At 35.7% G+C, this 14,715-nt stretch overlaps 1 protein-coding gene across 5 annotated transcripts in view; it reads left to right on the top strand.

The window, feature by feature from the left end:
• Positions 1-14,584, top strand: part of map4k3a (mitogen-activated protein kinase kinase kinase kinase 3a) — an 84,901-nt gene extending 70,317 nt beyond the window's left edge. For 2 of the 5 annotated variants that reach the window (XM_067432135.1, XM_067432136.1), the window contains 18 exons: positions 2,602-2,640; positions 3,521-3,595; positions 4,482-4,533; positions 5,424-5,718; positions 6,219-6,316; positions 8,892-8,933; positions 9,135-9,219; positions 9,390-9,469; positions 9,667-9,727; positions 9,959-10,076; positions 10,161-10,219; positions 10,876-10,979; positions 11,247-11,415; positions 11,759-11,827; positions 11,925-12,017; positions 12,197-12,267; positions 13,008-13,063; positions 13,207-14,584. In XM_067432135.1, the coding sequence (XP_067288236.1) occupies positions 2,602-2,640; positions 3,521-3,595; positions 4,482-4,533; positions 5,424-5,718; positions 6,219-6,316; positions 8,892-8,933; positions 9,135-9,219; positions 9,390-9,469; positions 9,667-9,727; positions 9,959-10,076; positions 10,161-10,219; positions 10,876-10,979; positions 11,247-11,415; positions 11,759-11,827; positions 11,925-12,017; positions 12,197-12,267; positions 13,008-13,063; positions 13,207-13,294 (1,654 nt within the window). In that variant the 3' untranslated portion in view covers positions 13,295-14,584. The remainder of the gene's footprint in view (positions 1-2,601; positions 2,641-3,520; positions 3,596-4,481; positions 4,534-5,423; positions 5,719-6,218; positions 6,317-8,891; positions 8,934-9,134; positions 9,220-9,389; positions 9,470-9,666; positions 9,728-9,958; positions 10,077-10,160; positions 10,220-10,875; positions 10,980-11,246; positions 11,416-11,758; positions 11,828-11,924; positions 12,018-12,196; positions 12,268-13,007; positions 13,064-13,206) is intronic. The other 3 variants (XM_067432139.1, XM_067432138.1, XM_067432137.1) reach the window with 2 other exon arrangements.
• The last annotated feature ends 131 nt before the right edge of the window (positions 14,585-14,715 follow it).

Raw genomic sequence — 14,715 nt, 5'->3', positions numbered from 1 at the left:
GTCAGGATGAATGGCCCAGGGGCCTGTGCTGTTTTGGTTATTGAGTACAAATAAATGAGAATGCCACTCCTGGATCAGTGGTAGAAAGACACGTGACATAATGACATAAATAATACATTTTGCCATATTAATTATTTTATTTATTTAAAAATTTTGAGATACAAGTAATTATGCTGTATCGTTAAAGTTTACTTTAAAATCATAAATATAAAACACAAATTTTATAAACATTATTTTAAGGATATTATGCATCATCCGGCAGCATTCAATAGAGGGTATGCACGTGATATCACCGTCAGTCGGAGTGACTGCGGTTACGCCCACTGAGTGGCAAAAAGAGTTGCAGCATTGGTTTTCAGGGTTAATGCCGTGAAAAACACACAAAATACATCTAAAAATGGAAAGTGCTTTGAGATTGACTGTATAAATAGATTTGACAAAAAATCGAAGATATATTTTTACAAACTGCCGAAAGTTACAAATAAGAAAAGCAAATAGATTGCTGCAATGGTTGATTTGCAGTTATAATTATGTGTCAATATGTTGAATAACTAGCCTAGAAATCTAGACGCATCCTAGCGGCAGCAAATTTAATCTGCCCGCGAGTGTCGTCTAGCAACTTTCAATACCCTTCTGAGCTGTATTCCCCTAACTCTTGCCGGGCCAATCACATCGTGTATAGAGTCGGTGGGCGGGGCCATAATGACGACAGCCGAGTTGCGTTTGCGTGCTTCTAGTAAACACAGAAACTGGTGAACGGCGGTCTTTCGAATCAGCTCTGACCACGACTCTGGAAGACTTGGAGTTAAGCTTTTCTCTGAGAAAAGGACAAAGAACGGCACTGAAGTCATTCTTAAAAAGGGAAGATGTGTTCGGAGTTTAGCCGACCGTATATGGCGAATGTTTAATCTATCAACAAGCTCTGTTTCACCTTCGTTGCTCTGGTTGGTGTAGCGCTATCCTATCGCGTGCAGAGGGAAAGACAACCGTTTATCCCGCCCCTCGGATTGAGCCCTGTCTATGGTGAGTTTCCAGACCAAACATCTTGATGTGGGTCTGGCTTGTCAGGCTATTGAATACCCTATATGTATGTCATCATGATGTATGTTTTGTTATTCAATGTATAATTATATATTGTGTAGACAGCTCATAAATGTAATATTTGCCATCTTTTATTCTGCATAATTGGGTGTTTTTAGAGAGATTGGGGTGATCGCGTAAAGCTTATATCAATGTTATACATACATGCATATACACTTCAATGTATATAAACCAATGTGTGTGTACATGAATATATATATATATATATATATATATATACATACATACATACATACATACATACATACATACATACATACATACATACATACATGCATACGTACATTCAAAATATTGACACAAAATGATAACTGCAAATCTATGTTTCACTGCCCGGAGACCAGTTTTTTTCTGTGAACCATTTGCCTCTCTTTTCTGTAGCTTTCGGGAATCTGTAAAAATATACCTCAGATTTTTTGTCAAATCTATTTGTACAGTCAGTCTCAAAGCTCTTTCCCGTTTTAGCTGTGTTTTGAGTTTTATCGCAGCATTCAAGCTGAAAACCAATGCTGCCTCAGTCTTTTTGCCACTCAGTGGCTGTAACCACAGTAGAGGAGGAATCATGCAAAACCGTTTTTGGGTAACTGGTACTGTTGTAGAAATCTTGCATTCATGGATATACTTTTTTACAAATAAAATAAAAAATTATATTAAAAAAGTGCCTGTACCTGGTGTTCCTTAAATCTTATGAATGATTAATGTCTAGGAATCAAGAAGAACTCTGTTCTGCCCTGGCTTTATGATGGAGTAATCCGCCATGGTATTTTCTCACATGGTATACAAAAAAATTATTTTAGCATTTAGGGTGGCTTAGGTCTAATAATAATAATAATCATCTATCATTGCCATTGTATATCTGTCAAATATTGTAGTTCAAAGGTCTATTGTTAATGTAGGGCTTGTTTTAGTGTTTGTAAATGTTATAGTTTTTAAGACTTTTAAGATTTATGATCGGCTGATAGAATGTTGATCCTTCAAAATGTACTTAAAGTAATGACATCGTCGTCATCATCATTATATTTTGCATACAGAAACGCAATTGGATCGTCTTTATAGTAAGACATGCAGTGCATTTTCTCTGATGCAGCATTTTATTGATGCATAAACAAAACCTTGCAGAAACTGGTATTTTCTTGAGGAAATGTGACGCTAGTTTTTCGCTGCTGATTTGTGCTGTTATTTTAAATCCCTTTTAGTCCAGAAAACCTTACTGTTCAATAATTGAAGTGCAGTGTAGATAAACAACTTTTGAACAGAGGTTCTAGACAGCCGGAAGTAGAAATTCTCTTAAAATTTAACAACCAAGCATTGGACAGTTTCCCAGTGTCATCAGAGACAAATTAGCAGTAAATGCCTGTTTATTTAGCCTTAAATCAATGAAAGCTAATGGATCCCTTGATGTGTTATAAAACTGTTCATCGTGTGCTTCCACATGCTCTTTGCACTAAAAGAATCACCTGTTACTTACCATCTTTCATTGGCTAAATTATTTCTTTACAGGAGCCTCTTGAAATCTGTTGAAGAAGAGCTGCACCAGAGGTATGATGCCGGTGCTTTGTTTATGTCCTTCACTCCTGTGCTCTCCCGCAGCTCTCTTTTCTTTGGCTTCCTCTCGCTCTCTCTATCTTTCCATCTTTTTGCTGCTCTGTTAATCTCTACCCGTACATCTCTCTCTCTCTCTCTCTCTCTCTCTCTCTCTCTCTCTCTCTCTCTCTCTCTCTCTCTCTCTCTCTCTCTCTCTCTCTCTCTCTGGCTCTCTCTGGCTCTCTCGCTCTCTCTCTCTCTCGCCTTCTCTCTCTGCATAGCTGGTTTTTCATCTGATCAATATTTGATGTGACCTAACCTTGCCCTTTTGTGCTTGTCCGAGTGGAACCAAAGGCTGATTTGCTTGGCAATGCTGTGTTGGAGATCTGTTATTTTTGCCACAGTATTAGTTTTCCATTCCTCAGGGGGAAATTAACCAGTTAGTCCCTCTAAATGAAAATTTCTCCAGATGCATGTCTAGATTGATCTTTGGGATTTTACTGTTATTCATTCGTCACACTTTGGTTTTAGGCTCCATTCCTGAATCATAAGACTGATTATTTACGTAGTTATGCAATAACGATTATTATGACGTATAAGGGCTCATTCACACAGGACGCATTCTTTTGTTCAAAAACAACAGAGACAAGGAAGTGTCTTAAAAATATGGCGCTCATAGCATGAGATGCTGAAAAAACAGCAAGATTGATCGCAAAGGTCACATAAAGAGTCTGTTTAGTGCATATTTATGTAGACTAACAATTAAAAACTACACAGGATGCCCTTTGTGAATGGCCCATTAACGTTCAATCTCACCCATGGGAAATCGAATAGTGTTGCTTCAGATTGATAATCTGCAATGAATGAGCGTCGCAACCTTCTCAATCCTCATTAGGGGGCATGAGGCTCATTTGGAGGATGATGATGAGGGTGAAGATGATGGTGATGATCATGATGATGAATTGCAACAGTAAGTTCCTCTGATTCTCTAGCCAATTTCTCCCTGCTGCTTTAGAGGATAAAACACTTTATGACCATGATGCATTGGCAACATTTTTGGTGCAAGTGCCTTTGACATTTTTTGTAATCCTTTGTGAATCATATGAATATTTTAAAATTTTGATTTCTCATATGCTGTGTCAATGTCCCCTGAGAATGTTGCCAGTATATCATGTCTGTTTAGTTCCATGGGAATCATTCTTTCATCTGTTTTCTTTTCTTACTGGACAGACCATCTCTTTTCCCCCTTTATTAGGTAATGCCATGGCTAGCAGGTTTTTTAGAATATTTTGGTTTATCCAACTGCCACTTTAGCCATATTTTCCTAAGTTTCAAATGCAAGTGAACTACTAGTTCATAGCATGGACTCTTGATGATGGCAAGCTTTCTTGTACATTTAAAGGGATAGATGATGCAAAAATATAAATGTTATCATTATTTATTCATCATCATGTTCCAAATCTAATTGCTGTTATTAGTGACCACCAAAAATGCACAATGTAAGTAGTCAAATGTCTCTTTTGTGCTGTATTTAATTCTTCAAAAATAAAAACAAATTTCACTGGAAAAAAAGAACAGCATACAGGTTTGAAATGACTTGAGGCTGAGTAAATAATAACAGTTTTTATTATAGGGTGACTAATTTCTGTTGCATTTGATTGCATGCTTATTTGTTGTTTGTTTCCTGTCCTTTATTATACCCCTGTTGATCCGGTGTCAGATGAAACCAAGCGCAGAGGTCCATTAACATCCTGTTAATGCCCTCAAATTATGCTCTTCAGTGAATCAGTTGTAGTATAATTTACATAAATAAGTAGCATTGTGACTCAGCTAATTGGATATCTGATTTGTCTCAGCACGAAAAACTCTACCATGAGGCCTAAGGTCCCCCCACCACTTCCTCCCAAGGTAAATATCCAAACAAGTTACATGGTGTAAAATGTTATTAGTAAGCCTTTTTAGTGTTGAAAAGTTACACTACTGTTATAAGGTTTGGGGATTTGGTTACACTTTATTTAAGGTGTCCATGTTACAGTGTAATTGTATGGAGTAGTAATAAATAACCCTTACTATAAGGTTAAGGTTAGGAATGGGCTTGTTTAGGATTACCGGTAGTTTAGTTACATGTTACTACTACAGTAACTTCATGTAACAAGGACACTGTAAAAAGGTGTTGCCAGGGATTTTATATATATACCAGTATATATATAGCTCTTTATATATATATATATAATATATATATATATATATATATATATATATAGAGAGAGAGAGAGAGAGAGAGAGAGAGAGAGAGATTGTGTTTTTGTTTTTTGAAAGAAACCATTACTTTTATTCAGCATTAAATCAATCAAAAGTGACAAAAGACTTTTATATTATATTAAAATATTTAACTTAATATTTAAGAAAATTCTGCTCTTTCTATCACATGAATAAATTACATTTTGAAATATATGAAAATACAAAACGAATTGTATTTTAAAGGGTAATAATATTTGACCATTTTACCGTTTATACTGTATTTCTGATCAAATAAATACATAAGGTTTATCTTTTTAAAACATTTAAAAAATTCTTACCCAACCCAAACCTTAGAAAGGTATTGCATGTCCAGGTGTTGTTTTAATTTAGCAGTTTTATTTTGAGCAACCGAGTCCTTCTTTTGCCTTGAAGCAAGCTTATCGGAAATCAGTGAACAGCTTCTACAGTTTTTTTTACATCCACTTTTTTTTAGCAATCACACTATTGATCTTACAGAAGCCGGTAGCATGCTGCTAATTTTGTTCTGTCGTTTCCAGCCAAAGGCCAGTCCCGGACCTCATCAAAGCTCCTCTGGTGATCATGACGGTAACCAGGGCACTATAAAGCGCTGGCCGGAGCCCGAAAGCCCGGCTCGATCATCCACCAACGTACCCCCTCGACCTCCGCCTCCTCGACTGCCCGCAAACAAGCTCAGCAGTTTAGGTAATGAGGCCAGTCGGGAAGAACATGACCCGTGGGAAGCCCAGGGGGATGCTGGGATGTGTAGTCAGTTCGACGAGAGGCTGCAGGTCTCGTTTGATGACGAGGAAGATCATGATGTGGAGGGAGACAGTAAGACAGGCCCCTCCCGTAATGAATTCAACTCTCCCCTATAAACGTAGTTCAACCCCAGTCACTTAACCTGTCTCCAAACCATGCCATTGTTAGTCTCTTTATTCAGCCACTAGTGAGATTACATGTCATACTTTCCTCTTGCCCTCTCTAAAAGAAATGCTGTCAATGGTGTTGGCATGCAAAAATGTCACACACCCGCTTGAAGACATCATGAATCACCTACTCCACCCTTTTAATCTTTTCCTTGTCAAAGTATTGTTCTCCTGTCAGTCATTGTTGCAGTCAACCTTTTTGATTCATTACACTTTTCCAGTTAGCATTGTGTCGTAGTATGGTAGCTGCAAATCACAACAGTAGTTTAGTAAATGCGAAACATTAGATGGTAATGCTCAACTTTTTATGTGAATGTACATTTAGAGCGCACTTTCTTTACAAACAGCTTTTTGGAAATCATAAACAGAAACTAAAATGTGTACTAAATCTTTTCTTTCCCACAGGCAATGGAATTAGCCCATCTGAGCACTCACCCTCAACTGAGAGACAGTCCACAATGCCCCCTGCTGTTCCTATACCAAAAGACAAGAAAGATTTGCTAGTATGGCTTGTTCCTTTTGCATTTAAATAAACTTACACTTATGGTTTCTGTATAATGAATTTTTGACATGTTTGCATATGTTATGTACAGTGTTGGGTGTAATTAGTTACTAAGTAATTAGTTACTGTAATTTAATTACTTTTCCCTTGAAAAAGTAAAGTATGGGGTTACTCTTATTTTTTCTGTAATTTAATTACAGTTACTTCTGATGAACTAAATACTAAATATAATTATACATAATTCAATAGTGGACTTAACATCAACATTTAAAGTCTAACTTTAAAATGCATGTTTTTATGTACCCTTCTCACATTTGTAATACTTTGGTCAGTTAAAAAGAGTAATTTATGTAGTTTTATTTTATGTATTTGAATGAATTAAAAGAGCCGTTTCATGTCTGTCCTTGAATCGCTTAACTCAAGGTTGATATAGGATTTAGAAAGTAATTAAAAAGTAATTAGTAATAAGTAATTAAATACTTCTTAGCGAGAGTAATTTGTACAGTAATAATAATTAGTAGTAATCTAATTACACTATTGAAGATGTAATTAGTAACTAGTAATTCATTACTTTTTTAGAGTAACTTACCCAACATTGGTTATGTATTTCTAGGTAATGACATATAATGATATTTAATGATTAAGATCAGATATTTAAAAATACAAAATAATTTATTTAATAATAATAATTATACTTGGTTTAATATGCATGTGTGTCTATATATATATATATATATATATATATATATATATATATATTTACACAGTGCCTTGCGAAAGTATCCGGCCCCCTTGAACTTTGCAACCTTTTGCCACATTTCAGGCTTCAAACATAATGATATGAAACTAATTTTTTGTGAAGAATCAACAACAAGTGGGACACAATCATGAAGTGGAATGAAATTTATTGGATATTTCAAACTTTTTTAACAAATCAAAAACTGAAAAATTGTCCGTGCAAAATTATTCGGCCCCCTTAAGTTAATACTTTGTAGTGCCACCTTTTGCTGCGATTACAGCTGTAAGTCGCTTGGGGTATGTCTCTATCAGTTTTGCACATCGAGAGACTGAAATTTTTGCCCATTCCTCCTTGCAGAACAGCTCGAGCTCAGTGAGGTTGGATGGAGAGCGTTTGTGAACAGCAGTTTTCAGTCCTTTCCACAGATTCTCGATTGGATTCAGGTCTGGACTTTGACTTGGCCATTCTAACACCTGGATATGTTTATTTTTCAACCATTCCCTTGTAGATTTTGCTTTATGTTTTGGATCATTGTCTTGTTGGAAAACAAATCTCCGTCCCAGTCTCAGGTCTTTTGCAGACTTTTCCAGAATGGTCCTGTATTTGGCTCCATCCATCTTCCCATCCATTTTAACCTTCTTCCCTGTCCCTGCTGAAGAGAAGCAGGCCCAAACCATGATGCTGCCACCACCATGTTTGACAGTGGGGATGGTGTGTTCAGGGTGATGAGCTGTGTTGCTTTTACGCCAAACCTAACGTTTTGCATTGTTGCCAAAAAGCTCAATTTTGGTTTCATCTGACCAGAGCACCTTCTTCTACATGTTTGGTGTGTCTCCCAGGAGGCTTGTGGCAAACTTTAAACGACACTTTTTATGGATATCTTTTAAGAAATGGCTTTCTTCTTGCCACTCTTCCATAAAGGCCAGATTTGTGCAGTATATGACTGATTGTTGTCCTATGGCCAGAGTCTCCCACCTCAGCTGTAGATCTCTGCAGTTCATCCAGAGTGATCATGGGCCTCTTGGCTGCATCTCTGATCAGTCTTCTCCTTGTATGAGCTGAAAGTTTAGAGGGACGGCTAAATCTTGGTAGATTTGCAGTGGTCTGATACTCCTTCCATTTCAATATTATCACTTGCACAGTGCTCCTCGGGATGTTTAAAGCTTGGGAAATCTTTTTGTATCCAAATACGGCTTTAAACTTCTCCACAACAGTATCTCGGACCTGCCTGGTGTGTTCCTTGTTCTTCATGATGCTCTCTGCGCTTTAAACGGACCTCTGAGACTATCACAGTGCAGGTGCATTTATATGGAGACTTGATTACACACAGGTGGATTGTATTTATCAGCATTAGTCATTTAGGTCAACATTGGATCATTTAGAGATCCTCACTGAACTTCTGGAGAGAGTTTGCTGCACTGAAAGTAAAGGGGCCGAATAATTTTGCACGCCCAATTTTTCAGTTTTTGATTTGTTAAAAAAGTTTGAAATATCCAATAAATTTCGTTCCACTTCATGATTTTGTCCCACTTGTTGTTGATTCTTCACAAAAAATTACAGTTTCATAACATTATGTTTGAAGCCTGAAATGTGGCAAAAGGATCGCAAAGTTCAAGGGGGGCGAATACTTTCGCAAGGCACTGTGTATATATATATATATATAGATATATATATACATACATACATACACACACACACACACACACACACACACACATTATTTTATTTATATATGTGTATATCTATCTCTATATCTCTACTTGTATAGATATCTTTTATAAATCTACTTGCATTATTTTATTTTGCTTCCATTTTTCTACATGTTTTTTTCCCACAGAAACCCCTCAGCAATGGTCTCCCTCCAACTCCAAAGGTTCATGTAGGTGGACATCATAGATGTACAGATTTTGCAGATCTATGGCACTGTATTGAGACTTGAGCACTTGCCATGTATTTTTATTAAAATTAATTCATGCTACCTTTTTGAAGGTGGTGTTTGTTTTCTTAGATATAAACATTTTGAACGGTGATTAATTTGGCCGCATCTGAGTTTTCCGTTGTGTTGTATTTTCATGTCCAGATGGGAGCATGTTTCTCTAAAGTCTTTAACGGCTGTCCATTAAAAATACACTGCGCTACCTCATGGATCAATCCAGACACACGAGGTAAGCTCAGTTATTATGTCTCATGGTAATATTTAATATTAATTTAAAATGTATTTGTTAATTTAAAATATTTCATTGTATGTTCTTATATCTAATAATATTGCCTACACAAGCATATTCTAATATCTTTTCTGAAAAAGTCTGTTTTTTTCCCCTTCATCTGTGTTCAGACCAGTATCTGATATTTGGAGCAGAGGAAGGTATCTACACACTAAACCTTAATGAGCTGCATGAGACGTCCATGGAGCAGGTATGATGCTACTTTTTTAAACAGATGTTTGTTTTTCTACAGAATAAAGTTATGTTTTTCATTTAAAAATTAAATGATTAAAAAATGTTTTTGGAAAAACTAATTTGTGTGATGTATATTCGTATGTCATCTGAGTGTGGCGTGCTGCAGTCAGTCGTTTTTGTTTTGTACTAAAGCTATTTTTGTGTCATTCTCAGCTTTTCCCCAGGAGATGTACTTGGCTGTATGTCATGAGCAACAGCCTCCTATCAATATCCGGTAAGCTGTGCTTAAAAAAAAACACCAGGTTTAGCTTTTCAGATTACAAATGAGTCAGAATGAGGGTTTTTGTTTTTTTTACGATTGCAACAATTTTAGAATATTTGTTATTTTTGGGTCACACATTACATTGTAGAGTGGAACTGCTTGTAATGTGATAATAGTAGAACTTATTAACTGTAGTAACATGTCATATATAAGTCTTTACATCATGAAATTTTGTTTCCACAGGAAAAGCGTGTCATCTGTACTCTCACAGTCTATCTGGCCTGTTTGAGCATGCTCGACAAATGCAGAAACTCCCTGTTGCCATACCAACATATAGATTTCCTGACAAAATGATCCCAAGGTAAATGTTCAGATCTCCCTGTGTGTGCGTATGGATGTGACCAAAATGTACATTTTCCTTTCTATGTTTTTATTTGAATTTCAGGAAATTCTCAGTGTCCAATAAGATCCCTGAAACAAAAGGGTGTCAAAAGTGCTGTGTAGGTAAGCAGATCCCGAACTACTCTTCCTTTCTGTATTTAGTAAAATAGTCTATATACTTTGGGATTATGTCACGCATATAATTCAGATGTCTTCAAAGTGCCCCATATAATGCTATTTCAGATATTACCTTTCATGCAGTGTGTAATATAGCTGTCTGTGAGAGTAAAATGTCTGCAAAGTTTCAAAGATCAAAGAGCAATGACACAAAGTTATTGTCTCCCATAAGAAATAACTAATTCTGAAATTAGTTTTAATTACAGTCATTCTACACAAAACAGTGTAGGTTTGTAAAAATAAACAAAATCAACTATAATGCCTATTGGCTGCTTGTGAATGTCTACTTTTACATGCCCTTAAATACTGTAGTTGTAGCAGAGGCCTGGAAAAGTTTAGTTTGTGTTGTCAACATGTTCAGAAATATTGAATCCTAGATTGTACCGATTCAGACAATGTGAGGAAATAGGTGATGCTGCAATGAATATTAAAAGAAAATGTAACAGTTTTTTGAGCTTGGGTGGATGTAAACCTATTATTTCAAAACAAAATAGCATAATAGGGCCAATTTAAGGATATTATAATCAAACAGACTTTATTTAAGGTATTATACAAGGTATTAATTATATTGTGTTTCCATATGTTGTCTTGTTTATTCTCAGTGAGGAATCCTTATACTGGTCACAAGTACCTGTGCGGTGCCTTTCAGTCCAGTGTTGTCCTTTTTGAGTGGGTGGAATCCATGCAGAAATTCATGTTGGTCAAGGTGAGCCCAGTGTCACTGGTTTCCATCACCAAAACAACGTTACAGGGTGATTTGCAGATTAGCTTCACACTAAAATCCATGGGAAAAGGGTTGACAATTCAAGGTGGTGGAAACAGATATAATGTAGGCCACATTATTAGCTATTCATGTTTCCTTTAAGTTTTTAAATGTGCTGATCATCTACTTAAGACTCGCAGGTTAAAATTGCTATACTTGCATTTTCACATGCAGGCTGTTCCAAATTAAGCACTGACTCATTCCCTGCAGAGCATAGACTTCCCCCTGCCGTGCCCGCTGGAGGTGTTTGAGATGTTGGTTGTTCCAGAGCATCAGTATCCTCTCATCTGCATAGCTGTGAGCAAAGGGACGGAACTTAACCAGGTGGTGCGGTTTGAGACCCTCAATCCCAACTCTACATCCAACTGGTTCGACTCTGGTGGGTACTTTAAATATCTTCACACTGATTAAGATAAGTCTTTACATTTAAAAATAATTACATTTTTTAAATTTTTAATATTTTAAATGATAATTTTTTTTTTTAAAATCTATGCCGTTTTAAATATTTTTGATATTTTAATATTTAAAACGTGTGTGTGTGTGTGTGTGTGTGTGTGTGCGTGCGTGCGTGCGTGCGTGCGTGCGTGCGTGCGTGCGTGCGTGCGCGAGCGAGCGAGAGAGAGAGAGAGAGAAAGAAATTTGGCTTTAAATTAGATTGTCATTCCAGTTTGCCAAAATTTTTGAAATTCATAATTGTAAAAAAAAAATTGCTGTTGTTTCAGATACCCCACAGAGTTGTGTGATGCATGTGACCCAGCTGGAGAGAGATACAATTTTAGTCTGTTTAGATCGTAAGTACAGAACATGCTTTTAATAAATTAATAACAGATCCATACATATCAAAAAAAACAGATCTAGTGATTAATTGCCTCTCTTCTTCATCTCCAGGGTGCATTAAGATTGTAAATTTGCAAGGTCGGTTAAAGTCCAGTCGAAAACTTTCAGCAGAACTGACTTTTAACTTCCAGATTGAATCAATAGGTATGGGACCTTGGTACATAAACAGTGGCCTGGAGTAAATGTTCCTCCATTTTCACACAACTCCTCTCTAAGCTCACTGAATTTACCCTTATTTAAACACACTTTTCTATGGGGAAAATGATTTATTGTAGTATTTTGTTAAAGTATTTTGTCTCTCTGCATCTATCTATCCCTCTTAGTTTGCCTTCAAGACAGTGTGTTGGCCTTCTGGAGGCATGGCATGCAAGGACGCAGCTTCAAGTCCAATGAGGCAAGTTAAGTTTTATATACGTGAGAGACGATGCATTGTGTATCAAGAAAAAAAAAAACCTTGATCGAGTGATTAGAAGCCTGTTGTAAAGCAGAAAAGTCAAACATATTACAATATAAATTATATATTATATTAAATATTTATATAATTTAAATATAAAATCAAATTAATATTTATATATAAATTAATTATATTTCATATAAATATTGACTGTAATATGTGTGAATGAAAAGTCACTCTTTTTAGTCACAAAATGGTTAATAATGTTAAAATATACAGTTTGGCAGTTATTATGCAAACATTTGCATATTTATTACAGTGAATGACCAATCAGGATCAGTACATATTTCAGAGAGTAGTGTAAGAAAAAAATTACAGTTGTGGTCAGTATTATTGGCAACCCTGTAAATATGATCAAAGATGTCTGTAGAAATAAATCTGCATTCCTTTTTTCAAATTAGCAAAAGTCTAACCTTTCATTAAAGTGAAAAGTGTTTTTGGAGAAAAAAATGTCTCATTCAATTCTTTTACTTTAATGAAAAGTTAGATTTTGTTATATTTTTGGAATGAAAGATCAAAAGGATAAACTATGCAGATGTATTTGTACAGCCATCTTTGATCATATCTTTCAAAGGTGCCAATAATTCTGACCACAACCTTATTTGTTAAGCTATGACGTGCCTATTTTGTAACCACGTGATTTTTATTGTCTTTTGTACATGATTCTGTTTATATTCCAGATTACACAGGAGATTTCTGACAACTCAAGGATATTTAGACTGCTGGGTTCAGACAGGTGAGAAAAAGCATTATTAAGTCATTATTTCATTAATTTACACACTTTATTACTGGTGTGCCAATCTATGTTTAATAACGTAGCCAGGGCATATGTTTGCAGAAAAGGGTCAAATGTATTTGTTTTGATGTTGTTCTTTATAGAGTGGTGGTTTTGGAGAGCCGGCCAACAGACAATCCAACAGCACACAGCAATCTCTACATCCTCGCAGGACATGAAAACAGCTACTGACCGCAATGCATCTCTGGGCAAAAACACTACATGCCGGAATGCAGCGTTACGAGAGCCTTTAATCCCATGTGGCCCAAAGAAAACTGGCCACGGTTCAGAAGAACCACAGATATGCTGCTGAGGAAGGAAGAGGAAGACTCCAATGGATATAAAGATCTCAGAAACAGATAGGCCATAACCGCATGATGTACTACAGTATGCACTTTCACTCTTAACTGTTTTAGAGACCTCGCTTTGATTTGGCTTCTAGCAGTTTTAATTTATTTTTTTAACCGAAACACACACACACACACACTTATTGGTTCTTTTGTTTTGTTTTGTTTTTTGTTCAAATATAAGCAATTTCTTTTGTTTTAAGCCACTACTCTCACTTGACGCTAACCACACAAGTGCTTGAAGACACGTATTTAATTCATGTACATACAGACGTAGTATTGTTGAGTTGTACTCTTTGCATTGGTTATGTAGATATCAGTACATTTATGTTGTACAGGTTTGTGGCAGCGTTGGCTGTTGTAAAGGACTGTGAGATGTTGGGTACTACTTAAAATGACCTCTAGGGCCAGATCATTTTTGTTATATGCAATGGTTTAAGAATCACAAAGCTGAAGTGCCACTCTTTCCAAGACTTGCCTTCTTAACGTCTTTGTTTTTAATTGTAAAACCTAATCTTTTTTTATATAAAGCCAAATTGTGTTTTTATTGAGCAACTTTTAATCCAACGGCCCTCATAATTGTTTTTAACTCTGTGGTATGCACCCACTTCAAATTTGCACAATGTTATTAAAATGTTGATGTGTATATGTAAGTGCATGTTTAAATCCATGCAGATAATAACATATATAGATATATACACAAGTATTTTTTTTTGTAAATGTGTTTACCGTACATGCATAATCCTAATAAGCAATAAAACAGGATGCTTTTACATTATTTTGAAAAGTTCTCAAACTTATGTGGGTGACATCACTGTCTGCATCCGGTTGTGTTTGTATGTAATTTGAGTGCTGTATACACTATTTACTATGACGTCAGAATTTATAACTTGCTGTAAACTTTCTACAACATCAGAACTGTCATTGAAAGTAAAGGAAATTCAACCATAAGAAAAGAAAGACATATTTCTTGACTTCACTTGTTTATCTGTAATTGACAAGTTAATATGATTATGGAATTAATTTTCTTTTAGTTTTATGTCAATGTACATAGTGTAAAATAAAATCACATGGTTTTACATAATGATATGTCTTTCGTGTTTTAATAATTAAAGTCATTTGATTATTTCATACATTTTTATTAGTATTCTTTTTTTTGGTCTAATTTACATAATCTATTAATAATAATCACAATTTTTTTTAAAGTTCAAAGCGCAAACAGTCGTGCACAGAACTCGGGAACCTAAATCAACACCCGGAAGAGGA

This window comes from Pseudorasbora parva, chromosome 22 (assembly GCF_024679245.1).
Source record: "Pseudorasbora parva isolate DD20220531a chromosome 22, ASM2467924v1, whole genome shotgun sequence".
NCBI lineage: Eukaryota > Metazoa > Chordata > Actinopteri > Cypriniformes > Gobionidae > Pseudorasbora > Pseudorasbora parva.
Note: the sequence above shows the minus strand (reverse complement) of the source record. Positions and strands in the feature narration are given on the sequence as shown.